The sequence below is a fragment of the Ammospiza caudacuta genome, chromosome 17, assembly GCF_027887145.1.
Source record: "Ammospiza caudacuta isolate bAmmCau1 chromosome 17, bAmmCau1.pri, whole genome shotgun sequence".
NCBI lineage: Eukaryota > Metazoa > Chordata > Aves > Passeriformes > Passerellidae > Ammospiza > Ammospiza caudacuta.
This window is the reverse complement of record NC_080609.1, coordinates 16,314,935-16,329,531: the sequence shown is the minus strand read 5'-3', so window position 1 is coordinate 16,329,531 and position 14,597 is coordinate 16,314,935. Positions and strand designations below refer to the sequence as shown.

The 14,597-nt window shown below is 55.9% G+C and overlaps 1 protein-coding gene across 3 annotated transcripts in view; it reads right to left on the bottom strand.

The window, feature by feature from the left end:
* Window positions 1-14,597, bottom strand: part of NHERF2 (NHERF family PDZ scaffold protein 2) — a 31,663-nt gene that overhangs the window by 4,273 nt on the left and 12,793 nt on the right. For 2 of the 3 annotated variants that reach the window (XM_058815745.1, XM_058815748.1), the window contains exons 3-4: window positions 3,360-3,536; window positions 1,289-1,442 (exon numbers count right to left, since the gene is read on the bottom strand). In XM_058815745.1, the coding sequence (XP_058671728.1) occupies window positions 1,289-1,442; window positions 3,360-3,536 (331 nt within the window). Of the gene's footprint in view, window positions 1-1,288; window positions 1,443-3,359; window positions 3,540-14,597 lie in introns of all 3 variants that reach the window. The other variant, XM_058815747.1, reaches the window with a different exon arrangement.

The window sequence follows — 14,597 nt, the reverse complement described above, 5'->3', positions numbered from 1 at the left end:
GTTAAAGGCTGAGGTGCTCAGGGTGAGCTGCAGGGCTTGGGAAGTGTCAGTGTGAGGTCAAAGCAGCTCAGTTCAAGAGGATAATAATAATAATAATGTTAATAATAATATAATATATAATATATAATATATAATATATAATATATAATATATAATATATAATATATAATATATAATATATAATATATAATATATTATATATTATGTATTATGTATTATATATTATTATTTCCTCTCACCCTGCAAACAGCAGAATTTCCCAGAGCCCTTTGTTACCTGGCAGGTGCCAAACTCTGCTCCCTGTGAATGCTGGAGCCCCCAGGCTCCCTCCCCTGTGCCCTGCTGGAACAAGGGCTCCTTTGTGGCAGTGCCAGCAGCCAGTCCTGCTCCTCCTGCAGCATCTGACACCCTGTGGCTCCCCAGCAGTGCCTGACCCATTTCTGGGGACAAATCTGCCCATTGAGCATCCCGGGGCTCAGATAAGGAGCAGCTGTACTGGGAAACAGAGCTGGGCATTGAGCAGGGCACGGCCAGGCTGGGCAGGGGATGAGCAGCTTTCCCTGCCAGGTTTCTGCAGCCAGGAGAACGATTCCTGCCCCAGCCAGGAGAACGACTCCTGCCCCAGCCAGGAGAACGATTCCTGCCCCAGCCAGGAGAACGACTCCTGCCCCAGCCAGGAGAACAATTCCTGCCCCAGCCATGCCCTGCTCAGCCGGCGTGGAGCCCTTCCCTCTGCACAGGGACTCTCCAGTGCCCCTGGGCTCATTCACTGGAGCAAAGAGCAACAGAATCACAGAATCGTGGAGTGCTTGGGGTTGGAAGGGAGCTTAAAGCTCACCCAGGGACACCTTGCACTGGAACAGCCCTGCCCTGTCCAACCTGGCTTTGAAGGGTCCCCCCAGCGATGATGATCAATCATCAACCCACCAAATTTTACGTTCTCATAGCTGATAAAAATCATGACACTGAAGATGTCCACACACCCAAGGACAAAGGGCTTAGTCCTACCCTTACTGTTAGTTTTTGCTGGGTACATCCATGCAAGTACCCGCGCTCCAGTACCCCAAAGCCCAGCACACCTCAGTGCCTCGGAGTTCCAGAGTTAATTATTCACCGTGTAAAAGCCACAGAGTGTTTTTTGGCAGGGGGAGGGTGTATTCTCAGAGTTTATAAATAGCTGGGTGGTTCTCAGGAAACCACTGAGGGATGAGGCAGGAGGGAAATGTGACTGTGCTGGGATCTGGGATCCCACCGTGAGTCACCCTGGCAAGGGAAGGGAAGGTCTCACCTTTGCTGTGCTCCTCCGTGGGGGTCACCCCCAGCTTCTTGAAGTACTCGTCTGTCTCGGGGTCCACCACGAGCAGCCTGGCCTCGCTGTCCCTGGCCTTGATGTGGGACACCACCTCCGAGTGCCGCAGCCCCTCCACGTTTATCCCGTTCACCTGCGCAGGGACGGCATCACAGCCCAAACCCGGCCCACAGGGCTGCTCCTGCCTCCCAGAACCCTCCTTCCCTAAGGATTCCTTTCTTTACTCCTGCTGGCATTGTGGCATTTTCCTTTCTCTCCTCCTGTGGGGATGACAGGGAGGCTACAGGCTTTTCCCTTCTCCCTCTCCTAAACCCCCCCAGAGCATCCTCTGTGTTACCTCACACCTCTGGCTGCATCCCAAACACATCCGTGTGCAACCAGAGACCCCAGGCTGCCCCCAAAACCCTCTGCCTGCCCCCTCTGGCGCTGCCAAGCCCAGCCTTTCCCTTGGATGTGCCCCAAATCTCCCCGTGGGCACAGGGGGCTGGGGGCACCCCCGTGTCCTGGGGCATCACTGTGCCACCCTCCATCGCTCTGGAGGAAAAACCTGAGATTTCTGTGCCCCTGATGGGCGAGTCCCTGTGCCTGGGGCAGGGATTCATCCCTCCCTGCCCTGCCCTGCCCTGCCCTGCGTGAGAGCCAGGACCTCCAGGGAACCCGATCCTGATTGTTCCTGCAGGAGGGGACAATGGTGACTCAGGACATTGTTCGGTGAATGAATCACCCTTTGTCCCACCGGGAAGGGCCCGACAGCCTCGGCATGACCCAGAGCTGCTCCTCATCCAAAGGGACGAGCAGAGCCTGGGCTCCACACTTGGGGTCCCCTCTGCAGGGAACCAGGCTCCCCTGCTCCCCAGGGCACAGCTGCAAGGCTGGGGTGAGAATAAACCCCTTCCAACCCCTTCCAGGCTCTGCCCCTCATGCCAGGCGCTGCCAGCCTCAGCTGCCAGCTCACAGCCCTGCTCCATCCCTGTCCTGCCACTCCAGCTCACCCCAATCCATGCCAGGGCTGCTCTCCCCCACCCTGGCACAGAGCTGGGGGCATCAAATATTTATCCCAGCCCCAAAGAGCAGGCAGGGAGGGGATCGGGTTTCTGAGCTCACCCCGAGCTGCTTTGTGTGTGCCAGGCCCCGGGCCAAGCCCATCAATAAATAACGGGACCCCTGGATGTGACACCAGCCCGGAGTGCCACCCGTGCCCGGCCCGGCCCCACGCTGTCCCAGCATTAAACTTTCAGCTGCTGGGGACAGGCACAGCTCCCACTGCCTGGGCAGTAATTCCTCATGGGGCTGGAGAGCAGGAGAGAGCTCTGCCCGCAGGATTATCCCAGCTCACACTCTTGCAGGGGTGCCAATCCCATTCCTGCTGTGAAGGCCACAGTGAGGTCCCTGTGGGTGGTTTTGGGGTTCAGCCCAAGCAGGGAATATCCATGTGCTCCCACAGGGAAAGGGGGGATGGCTGCTGTGCCTGCCCCTCTGCCCACACAGGCAGCTGTGGATGGGGGCACCTCCTTCTCCAGGAACAACTCAACACACAAGCCAAAGAGAGGGCAATTCCCAGCCCTGCCTTGGCAAGAAGTGCTGTCCAGCACGTGATAACCAGCGAGATGCTTCCAAGAACACTTTTTCCCCATCTTCCATAATTTTGTGTCTTAAAATCTCTGCAAAGCCTCTTCCCCTATGTTTCCAAGCACTCCCTGGCAGGGCATCAGCTCAGCTGGGCAGCACCAGCCTGGCCCTGTGCCCACTGTCCCCTGCCCGACCCTCCCTGTGCCAGCCAGAGCCAGCACAGCACCTTGGGGACACACAGCTGGGGGATGGCAGGACTCAGCAGTCTTGGAGGGCTTTTCCAGCCTAAGAACAACCCCAAATTTCTACTCTGTAATCCTCCCCAGAGCTCCCACTTGGAGGAGAGGAGCGAGCACAGAGCCGTGCCATCCCTGGCACCCCAATCAGAGCAAGACAGGGGGATCAGCTGGGGAAGGTGACGGGCTGGGGGCTGTCCCAGCTCGCCCAGGGTCCCACCCTGCTGCTGCCCCCTCGCTGTTACCTCCACCAGCCGGTCCTGGGGCCGCAGCCCTGCCCTGGCTGCGGGGGAATCGGGATCCACGGAGCGGATGAACTGCCCCGGCCGCGACTTCTCGCTGTGCAGGTTGAAGCCGTAGCCATTGGGGCCTTTCTTCAGGTGGCACAGGCGTGGGCACAGCTCCTTCTGCCCGTTCAGGTCCTGCTTCATGGAGGACAGGGTAGGGGAGACAGGGCACAGGGGTTAATGGATGGATTTGGGGTGGCTCCAGGCAGATGTGACCGTAAATAGAGCCCCGAGGAAGCGCCGTATCTGCCCCCCGTCCTCAGCCTGGGGACAGCTTAACAAATGGATTTCCTCTCATTGAGTCTATTTTCGAAACCCAATTGTCCAAAAGCACTCCAGAAAAACGAAAACAAAACAAAAAATGCATTTCCTTCTGCAGGAGTGGCTCAGATTCATCCACCCATAGGCTGGGACCCTCCCAGCAGCAGCCAAGCCCTGGCTCTGGGCAGGGAGGAACCAAGGCCCAGCTGTGCTTTGGCCAGACCTGGGATTGACCTCAGTCAGGTATTTAAGGCAGGGCCACTCCCTTGGTCTCGGTGACACCAGCATCACCCACCGGTGGCACCATCCCAGTCCCTCCTTGCTGGGAGGGGATGAACCCCAACATCCAAGAGCTCCCTGCAGCTGGGGAAGGCTGAGCTGGGCAGGATGAACAGCACAGGGGCACAGGAGGAGCTCAGTGCTTCTCCCCATGCCATGGAAAATGCTTTATGGCTCCTCAGGGCAGTCAGGGAGAAACAACTCCTGGTTTTCTGCAGCTCCTCAGGACCCACAACATTCCCACCAGCAGCTCCAGCTCCTGGCACCACATCCCTGCCAAATGCACCTCAGAGATCCAGCGTGCTCATTTTCACCCAGGCTTTAAGGAAAACTTCCCCCCTGGATGAGTTTTAACCCTCCTCAGCAGGAGCAGCTCTGCTCCCTGCCTGCCCACGGAGAGGATTGGTCTGGGATCACATTCCCAGGGAAATCTCTCCCAGCCTTTCCCTCCAAATTAAAAATCCAGGCAGCAATTTCCTCCTCCTTCCTCCCTTGGCTGAAAGGCACCATGAAACTCCAAACCTCCCAACTCCTTCACCCCCTCAAGGAGGGGTTTTACAGAGGAGAACAGAGTGGGGTCACACAGAGGGATCTACCAGGGATCCCTGTGCTGGGGATGGAATTTGCACAGAATTCCAGAAGGGGTGGAAAAGATCACCATGTTCAGTCCCCTGCCATGGCAGGGACACCTCCCACTGTCCCAGGTCCCTGTCCAACCTGGCCTGGGACATTGCCAGGGGTCCAGGGGCAGCCAGATGTGGATCAGGGCTCCAGATGTGGACCAGGGCTCCAGATGTGGACCAGCCCAAGCCCAGCATCCAGGGAGAATCAGGGATGCAAAATGAGCAGCCTGTGCACACAGGATGGCTCAGGAGGGAAGGAACCACTGAGAGTCGTCCAAATCCAATCTCCCTGTTTGAGCAGAATTCCCCAGATCCCATCACTCAGGATTGTGTCCTTCCTCTGGCACAGGAGGGGCACCTTACCCACCAAATTCCTCAGAAACTGCTCTGACACGAGGGTCACCACCAGCAGTGCCCATCACAGGCACGGGGGCACACTCAAAACTGCTCCTGAATTTTACAGAGATTCCTTCACCAAATGAGTTCTTCACTAAAAACCAGCTGGTGGCGTTGGCATCTCACCCCCAGATGGGTTCATAAAGGGGAATAAGGATTGTCTCAGTGACAGCCCAGCCAGGATGGGGCTCCAAGGCCCTCCTGTGCCTGCTCACACCAGGGCAGCCCTGCAGCCCCATCCCCTCCCCGTGCACCCTGAACCCTGATGCACTTTTCCCATGGCCCCAGAGCAGGCAGTTCACCCTATCTGCAAACATTTCCAGCCTGCCTGGAGCTCCTCAGGCTCTGAGGAAAACAGGAAATGATTCAACTGCAGTGACCTTAAAGGACACACGGGGCTCTGTGTGCAGGACGAGGGCAGCGCCTCTGGGGTCACCAAAGTGCAGCTGGCATCGCCAAAACCCACCTGGCATCACCTATTCGGGTCCAAAAAGGACCTTTTAATGCCATTTTCCTCCTGCTCCATCCCTGCAGGGTCAGAGCTCCGGCAGCAGTGTGAAAACACAGAGAAATCACTGAGAATCACCCCAAAATCTGGGCTGGAGGTGCTGTCCCAGCGTGGGGATCCCTTGGGGACACCCTGGCAGGGTCAGTCCCTCCTCCTCCTCCTCCAGGGATCAGCAGTGAAATCAAATTACTCACTAAACCAACCCCAGAGGGAGGGAACAGCTCCACTGCAGGATCCCCAGGCTGGGAGCTGCTGCTTTGTGCCACGTCCTGCGTGGGCTTGTGCTGCTCCCACTGCAAAATCTTCAATTTAAGGCCCTTAACTGGAACGAACCCAAGACGTTTATTTTTAAATACACACATATAAAAAAAAATAATCCCAATTCAGCATCTGTTCTGGGCAGAAATCCTCAGGGAAAACTGCTTATCCACCCGCAGAGATGATCCAGGGCTTTGCTGGGCTCTTAAACCTCCCAGCTAACGCAATCCTTGGCTGCTGGAGCAAACAGCTTTTGGAGCTGAGCTCTGCAAAGCCCCTCTCTGGGATTAGGGGCTGAGCCCCTGCTCACACCCCCAGCTCTGGAACAGCCTCTCCTGCCAGCTCCTCTCTTTATTCTCCTTTTGCGTTCCTTTCCCTGGCTGTGTTCTGGGGAGGTATTTCCATATTTCCCCATTTCCCGGGGCATTTGGCCTCTGTGAAACCCGAGTTTTTGTGGAAGAGGTGTGTGGTTATCATGGGGGCTCCGCAGGGTCCTGCCTGAGAGGGGCTCCAGGGGAGGCTGCGCCCCTCTCACAGCCAGTGCTGCAAGGGGTCCAGTTACAGACACAAGCTGCAGAGAAACTGAATTCGACTCCGGGTTTTCTTGGTCTCAGAAAGCCAAAAATTGCCCACACGCCAAAAACAAACAAACAAACAAAAAAAAAAAAAAAAAAAAAAAAACAAACAAAAAACCCAAAAAACCCCAAACCAAACAAAAAAAAAAAAAAAAAACCAACCAAAAAAACCCCTGCAAAATTAAGATTATGCCAAAAAAAACCCCCCTGCAAAACGAGGATTTTGCAAAAAAAAAAAAACCACTCTGCAAAATAAAGATTTTGCAAAAAAAAAAAAATCCTGCAAAATGAAGATTTTGCCAAAAAAAATGCAAAATGAAGATTTAGCCCAAAAAAAAGCCCTGCAAAATGAAGATTTCGCAAAAAAAAAAAAGTCCTGCAAAATGAAGATTTTGCCAAAAAAACCCTGCAAAATGAAGATTTTGCAAAAAAAAAAGCCCTGCAAAATGAAGATTTTTTGAATTTTTCTCCAGGAATCCAGGCCCTTCCAGTGAGTGCCTGAAGCAGGGCCCACTCCATCCCTGTCTGTGCCATGCCCAGGGGTGTCTGTGCAGGTAAATCAGGTAAATCCTCCCTGCATGGCGATCTGCGCTCACACCCAGCCCTGGAGCTGCTGCATTTTCCAAGGAAAACCTTTCAGAAGCTCAGCTCAAGCCGCTCCATTTAAAAAAGCACAAACAAGACATTAAATAACAATGAAACGCTTCCAGAAAAAAATTTCAAAAACCCCGATTGGGTGTTGCCAGCTCTCACAATCTCACGGCAACTCTTTGCAGCATCTGATTTTTGATTTCCCCTTGGAGTTCTCAGCGCTGCTGATGGGAACCGGGGTCCCTCAGGGGCTCCCCTGGGTGCCCCAGCCCTGGCTCTGTGCCACCCCTGCACAAATGTCACCAGCCCTGATTAACGAGGGGTTCCACATCATTAATTAGCACGTGGCAGCCTCCAGGAAAGCAGAATCCACTCCCAAAAGGAGCCAAATTCCCCTCCTGGGTTTGAGGGGCAGCAGAGCAGCCCCCAAGCTTTGGTTACCCAACCAAATCCACCTGGCCCTACAAAAACCCTTCCCAGCTCAACACCTCTCACCCTTTCAAGATTTTAAGGTTTTTTAAGATTTTCTCAGCCTTCTGATGTTGAAGTGTAGAGAATTTTCTCACACACTTTCTGTAAATAACTCACTGTTTTGCATTCCTTTCTAGAAGAAGAGAAAGTTGATAAACTGTTAGTCGGACCAGTGTCATTGGAGAGGTGTCATTGTCACCCTCCAATCCGCCTGTCACTTTTAGAAAACTATAAATGCTAAAGTCAGAAAATAAACTCCCCTTTTCCTTCACCTCAAAAGCAGCAGCGTACACTGATTTTCTTTCGGATCCTATAGCAACAAACCCCAGTGCCAGGAACCCTCCTGTGCCACTGTGAGCCAGCCCAGCACAGGGATGTCCCTGCTCCCCACAGCCCTGTGTCACCACTGTCCCAAAGGAAAAACCAACCTGCACCTTCACACCAGCCCAGCCTGACCCTGGGCAGGGACGGGAATAAATAAAATGGACATTTCAGAGCCAGCCCAGAAAGCTGCAGGAGCACCCAGGGTCTCTCCACACCCAGGGTCTGGCTCTCCACACTGGCGGCCGGGTGCCACGACTGTCCTCAGCCCCTCTGCCCCACAAAGGGCTAAAATGCTTTGAAAGCCACGGTTTGGGGCTTTATTCCTAATAAAAATAAAATAAAAAATAGGGGTTTATTCCTAAACAAAAATAAAATCAAAAATAAAAAATAAAATAAAAAATAAAATAATAAAATAAAATAAATTTAAAATAAAATAAATTTAAAATAAAAAATAAATAAAAAATAAAAAATAAAATAATAAAATAAAAATAAAATAATAAAATTAAATAAAATAATTAAAATAAAAATTAAAATAAAAAATAAAAATAAAAATTAAATAAAAAATAAAATAAAATAAAATAAAAAAATAAAAAATAAAAAAATAAAATAAAAAATAAAATAAATAAAAAATAAAATAAAAAATTCCACACCAGTGCCAGTGTGAACACCGGGTCTTCCAGGAGAGGATGAGGAAGAGGGGGACACAGACACACACAGAGCTACTCTAGAGGCCGAGGCCAGGCTGGTACCATCACCCTGGGTCCTGGTGGCTCCTGCAGGCTGGCAGGGCAGGGTGTCCCTGGGGTGTCCCAGCAGCTCCAGCCCTGCTCCTGCCCGCAGTGGGATTTGCTGGAACTCCACCAAGCTCCTCTCCTGGTGTGCCACAATAATCACAATAATTAGGATCAGGGCTCCTAATCAGCTCAGTCCTGCCTGGGACCCCCTCCCCTGCTCCCTGTGCCCACCCCAGGGGCTCTGCCCACAGCTCCAACACCCCGGCAGGAGCTGCACTGTCGCAGACATCTTTTATGGAAAATCCTTTCTTTAGGGAGCTGAGAGGCCTCAGGAACAAAATGTAAACATTGATTATCTGCTGCTGTGGGATGCAACAGGTGCATCTGGGATTGGCCCATGGGGTTGTTTCTAATTAATGGCCAATCACAGTCGGCTGGCTCGGACAGAGAGCCGAGCCACAAACCTTTGTTATCATTCCTTCCTTTTTCTATTCTTAGCCAGCCTTCTGATGAAATCCTTTCTTCTATTATTTCAGTATAGTTTTGATATAACATAAATGATACAATAATAAATCAGCCTTCTGAACCCCCGTCACCCTGGGACCCCCGTGAGCACGGTCACACTGCAGCACCTGGATGCACTCCAGGATCACCCAGGACAGGTCAAACCTTTCCATCCCTGCTCGGCAGGGCTGCAGAGAGCCCAGGCAGGAGCACTCCTGCCTCATTTACATTGTTGACACACTTTCAGCCAGCAGCCGCGGCGTTTCCTCTCCTTTCCCTGCGGTTTGGGTCAGAAAGTGGCAGAACGGCTCCTCTGCTCCCTCCAAAACAAACCTCACTGCAGAACCCACCAGGGCTGGGGACGTCCTGAGGGGACAGAGGGCACTGCTCAGAGCCCTGGGGTCCATCCCCACCCCCAGATGGGACTTCTGGGAGGGCTCAGGGCTCATTCCATCCATCTCGCCCTCCCTCCTGCTGGCCACACGCTCTCGCCCATCCCCTCCTCCAGCTGCAGTCAGTCTCAGCGGGCTCAAATTCCAGATGTTTGGTGAAATGCTATAAATAACAGAGGGGGGAGGGGAGACTGGGACGCCAGCCCCACCAAACACCAGCAGATGTTCCTGCCCTTCCTGCAGGGCCAGGGCTGGGAATGGGCAGATCCAGCATCCAGAGACACCCCCAGGCAGGGGGTGCGCACCAGCCAGGAATATTCCCATTTTGTGCTCCTGCCCAGGGATTCATTCCCATTTTGTGCTCCTGCCCAGGGATTCATTCCCATTTTGTGCTCCTGCCCAGGGATTCATTCCCATTTTCTGCTCCTGCCCAGGGATTCATTCCCACTTTCTGCTCCTGCCCAGGGATTCATTCCCATTTTGTGCTCCTGCCGCAGGGGATTCATTCCCATTTTGTGCTCCTGCCCAGGGATTCCTTCCCATTTGCTGCTCCTGCCCAGGGATTCATTCCCATTTTGTGCCCCTGCCCAGGGATTCATTCCCATTTTCTGCTCCTGCCCATCCAGGGGCTGCACCAGCACCCACCCAGTGCCCCCTGGATGCATCCCTGCCTCCCTCTGGATGCTCCATCCCTCCCTGCCTCCCTCTGGATGCATCCCACACGCCCTGAGCCAGCAGGCAGCACAAAGGCAGCGGGTGAGGATGGCAGGGAGTGACTCCAATTAGCAATGGAACACATCCAGCCTGGGCTCCTCAGCAGGACACACGGCCAGGCTGCAGCTGATAGGGCAATTTGGGTATTCCTGGGATAATTCCTGCTAATTCGGATATTCCCGGGATAATTCCTGGGATAATTTGGATATTCCTGGGATAATTCCTGGCAATTTGGATATTCCTGAGATTTCTCTGATTTTTTAGGCAGTCCCTGAGAGGAGGAGGAGGATGATGAGCCATGCCATGGAAAACCCAGACTCACAGCACAGCTCCCTGCATGGAGGGGAAGGACGATGCCCACAGTGGGCACCATCCTCAGCCTCAGCAGGGTCCTGGACACTTCCCTGAGCCCTGCAGCCCTTGTGGGCACAGCTGAGGGCACAGTGGGGGTGCCAGGGTGGTGCAAAAGTCACCACAAGAGGTCAGTGAGGCCCTTCCCCATCCCGTGCCACCAGAGCAGCAGCAAGAGGAGGTTTGCAGCTCCCTGTGCCCCCCACCCAGTGCCCAGCTCACTGCCAGGTGCTGCGGGAGGCAGAGCTGTGCCAGAGCCCCGCGAGCCCAGGGAAGTGCCAGGCAGGAGAAAACAGGGGCAGGAAGGACGTGGAGGATGTGGAGGGTGGGGAGGTGCAGCCCATGGCGGCAGCACTGCCAGGCTGTGCCAGGGCACCGCTGCCAGCCCAGCCCTGGGAAAAGCCCTGCCCTCCCAGCCCCACAGGGCCCCTCTCCAGACCCCTCCTGGCAGAGCAATCCCAGCTCAGCCTCCCCTCGGTGCCCCGGGCTAAGCTGGATCTGCCCCTCTGCGACATCCCCGCGGCTTTGGGGAAATCCCTGGGCACAAAGGGGGCTCTCAGCACGGCCACTCCCGCCTGGCACCTCCTGTGCCCGTGGGCACAGCCCCAGGGAGGGCCCCCGAGGGGCACAGCCTTGATGTGGGGACACCGGCTCTGCCCAGCCCCACAGGGTGCGGCAGGGATGGAGCTGCAGGGACGTCCCTGTCCCCATTCCCTGCAGCCCCACAGCTGCCAGGCAGTTTCAGAGGGTGCAGCAGGGATGGAGCTGTCCCCTCTCAGCCCCACAGAGTCCACCTGATGGCACAGCAGGGATGGAGCTGTCCCTGTCCCCTGGCAAACCCACAGGGCTCAGCTGATTCCCCAGCAGGGATGGATGTGTCCCCATCCTGGGCAGTGTCAGCCCCAGCTGTGGGAATCAGCATTTTCCCCCCCTGTGCTGGAGCAGGAGCAGGCTGAGGCAGCAGAGCACCCAGCAGTGCCCCGGGCAGGGCTGCAGCAGCAGCAGAGGCTTGGCTGGAGCAGGGAGCAGCTGGGCCAGCCCAGGGAGGGATGGAGGGAGGATGGAGGAGGCAGCAAGCGCCACGTGCACGTGTCTGCATGGACACAGAACGCTTTTCCAGCTGGCTCTGCCAAGGGAACACACGGCCAGGGCACCGCAGAGCTCCTCTGCTCCACGGGGAGCAGCTCCAGGCTGATGCGGGGCACAAATGTGGGGCCTGGCAGGATGGGCTTTGGCCAAGAGGAGAAATGTGGAATCTCTGCCCTGCATTGAGAGGGATCTCAGCAGATCCACAGGGATCTGTTTTCTGCTGGGTGGGAGGGGAAAGAGCAAATGGGAATAAATCCTTGGATTTATTATTAATAAAGCCTTGGTCAGCAAGCAGGGCTGGAGCTGCTGGAGCAGGGGAAAAACTCCTTCCCACGCTCAGCATGAACCCCCGGGCCAGAGGAGGGGCTGTCTGCACAACGGGAATGGAGAACGATGCTGGGAACGAAATTCCCCAATCCCACAGCGCTCCCTCCCTCCCTCCCTGCCCTGGGGCTGTGCTGCAGCACAGAGCTGCTGTCCCACCCTGTGACACCCTGAACAGAGCAGTGCCATCCCCTCTGTGACACCCTAAATAGAGCAGTGCCATCCCCTCTGTGACACCCCGAACAGAGCAGTGCCATCCCCTCTGTGACACCTCAAACCAGAGCAGTGCCATCCCCTCTGTGACACCCCGAACAGAGCAGTGCCATCCCCTCTGTGACACCTGAACAGAGCAGTGCCATCCCCTCTGTGACACCTCAAACCAGAGCAGTGCCATCCCCTCTGTGACACCTCAAACCAGAGCAGTGCCATCCCCTCTGTGACACCCCGAACAGAGCAGTGCCATCCCCTCTGTGACACCTGAACAGAGCAGTGCCATCCCCTCTGTGACACCCCAAACCAGAGCCCTGCCACCCCAATGGCACACCCCAAACAGAGCAGTGCCATCCCCTCTGTGACACCTCAAACCAGAGCCCTGCCACCCCCTCTGTGACACCCCAAACAGAGCAGTGCCACCGCAATGGCACACCCCAAACCAGAGCAGTGCCACCCCAATGGCACATCCCAAACCAGAGCTCCTGTCCCCCTCTGTGACACCCCAAACCAGAGCCCTGCCACCCCAATGGCACACCCCAAACCAGAGCAGTGCCCCTCAATGGCACACCCCAAGCAGAGCCCCCTGCACAGGGCAGAGCCAGGCACGGCTCCCAGCCCAGCCCAGCCCTGCTTTCAGCCAGGTCTGTGCTGGAACCAGGCACCTCCAGGCTCTGCCCAGCCCCTCTGGCCTCCCCAGCTGTTTTGGAGGCCAGGCCTTGAGCAATCACAAACCCTGGTGGAGGCTGGCCCCATTCCTGTCCTGCAGTGCCCCGGGGTCAGAGCAGGAATCCAGTCCTGCAGCTCTGGGCTCCCAGGAAAACCCCGGGACAGGGAGGTTTTGGGAAAGGAAAGGTTTTTTCCCAAAGACTGAGGCTGCTCAGGCTCTGTCCTGCTGCTTTTCCCCGTGCCGGGGCTGTGGCACTGGGGTGACTTCACAGCAAACCCCACCAGGGCCAGCACCCTCTGCTCAAACCCACCAGGACCTGCCCTGAAGGCTGAATTTTAGGGACAGGGCGCAATCCTGCAGAAAGCCAGCTGTTAGCCAGGCATCTCATACAGAATGGGGAGAACTGTCCTGCACCACATTCCAGCAAGGACACAAAGCCTGGTCCCCCCAGGAGCCCCCAGAGCCCAGAGGAAGAGGCCGTGGGTGCTGCACTCAGCCTGGCAGAGCCCACAAAGCACAGGCAGGGTGGAAAGGAGGCACAAGGCATCCCGCTGTCCCTCTGGGGCTGGTTTCCCTCCTGCTCTGCCCCCCTGGCAGTGAGGGGTGCGCTGGGCACGGGGCAGGGGGACCCATGTGCGCCCCCAGCCCGGCCCCTGCCCCAGAACAGGCTCTGCTCTGTGAGTGCTGGGCCAGGGAAGTTCAAGAGTTTACTCCCAATATTTGTCTTGGCCGGGCAGCCCAGCTGGCTGCAGGAAATGGGGCAGGGGGAGGGCTCCAAACATCCTCTGCATTCCTGGTGAGAGAGAGCAAAGGCAGCTCAGGGCACCCCCCTGGGGTCACCCAGTGTGAGAGGGGCCCTTTGTGCTCAGAATCCCTGCAATCAAACATCCAGGGTGCCATTTTCCAGAATTGGGGGGTGAGGGGCCTTGCTCCCAGCCCTCAGCTCCACACTGAGCTGCTCCCCTGTCCCAAAAACCCCCAAATGACAGCTCCTGCACAGGATCTGCTGGGCTGAGCCTCCCATGACCTCCCCAGGCATCCCCCAGCCCTGCTGGGACACTCCAATCAACCCAGGATCAACCCAAGTGATCCCATCTGATCAGGTCCCAGGATCAACCCAGGACCTGACAGGACCAAGGACCATCAGGGCTCCTCTGCCAAGCTCCAAAAATGACATTTTTTGACCCAAGCTCCTTAAAGATGAGGATACCCCTTGGCAGGGAGCTGAGCTTATCTCCAGCTGAGCAGGGCAGGGCAGATAAGGGCTGGGCTGGCCCCTGGAGCCCTGGGCAGAGCACACACAGGTTCCTGGGGCAGGGAGGATCTCTGAGATAACCCCAGAGCCAGCACCAGCTGCTCCTGCTGATAAGCCTGGGCTGCAGGGGGTGCCAGGGCCAGTGCTGGGGCGCTGGGCACGCTGCCATCCCTGCCTGTGCCAGGGGGACACAGAGCCCCCAGAAAGGGAGAACAGCCCAAAAACGGTGCTGGCAAACCCAAAAAAGGGCTTTGGGTGCCCAGCACAACCCACCAGCCCCTCCCAGGGGACTTCATCCCCACAGCCCAGCCCCAAGCAGGGTCTCACATCCCCCTGGCTCAGCCCAGCTGCCAAACAGGGGCAGGGAGCCCTTCCAGGCAAAGCCGGCTGCTCACCCGCTTACAGCTAATTAGGGCCTGTCTTAATTAAATCCTGCTAACCATGAACAGCCAGAGTGAACTGATTCACCTGGGATGGCCTCGGCTGCTGGTGTGGTGGGCAGGAGCCACACAGGGCAGGAGCAAGTGCCAGGGCTGGGCAGAGCCCCTGCCCAGGGCCCAGCAGCAGTGAATTGAATTCCCTGGCACAGCCCAGGCAGTGCCAGCTCAGCCAGGTGCCAGGGCCACGTCCCCAGGGGTGCTGGGAGCTCAGCCTGACAAGGGGGATC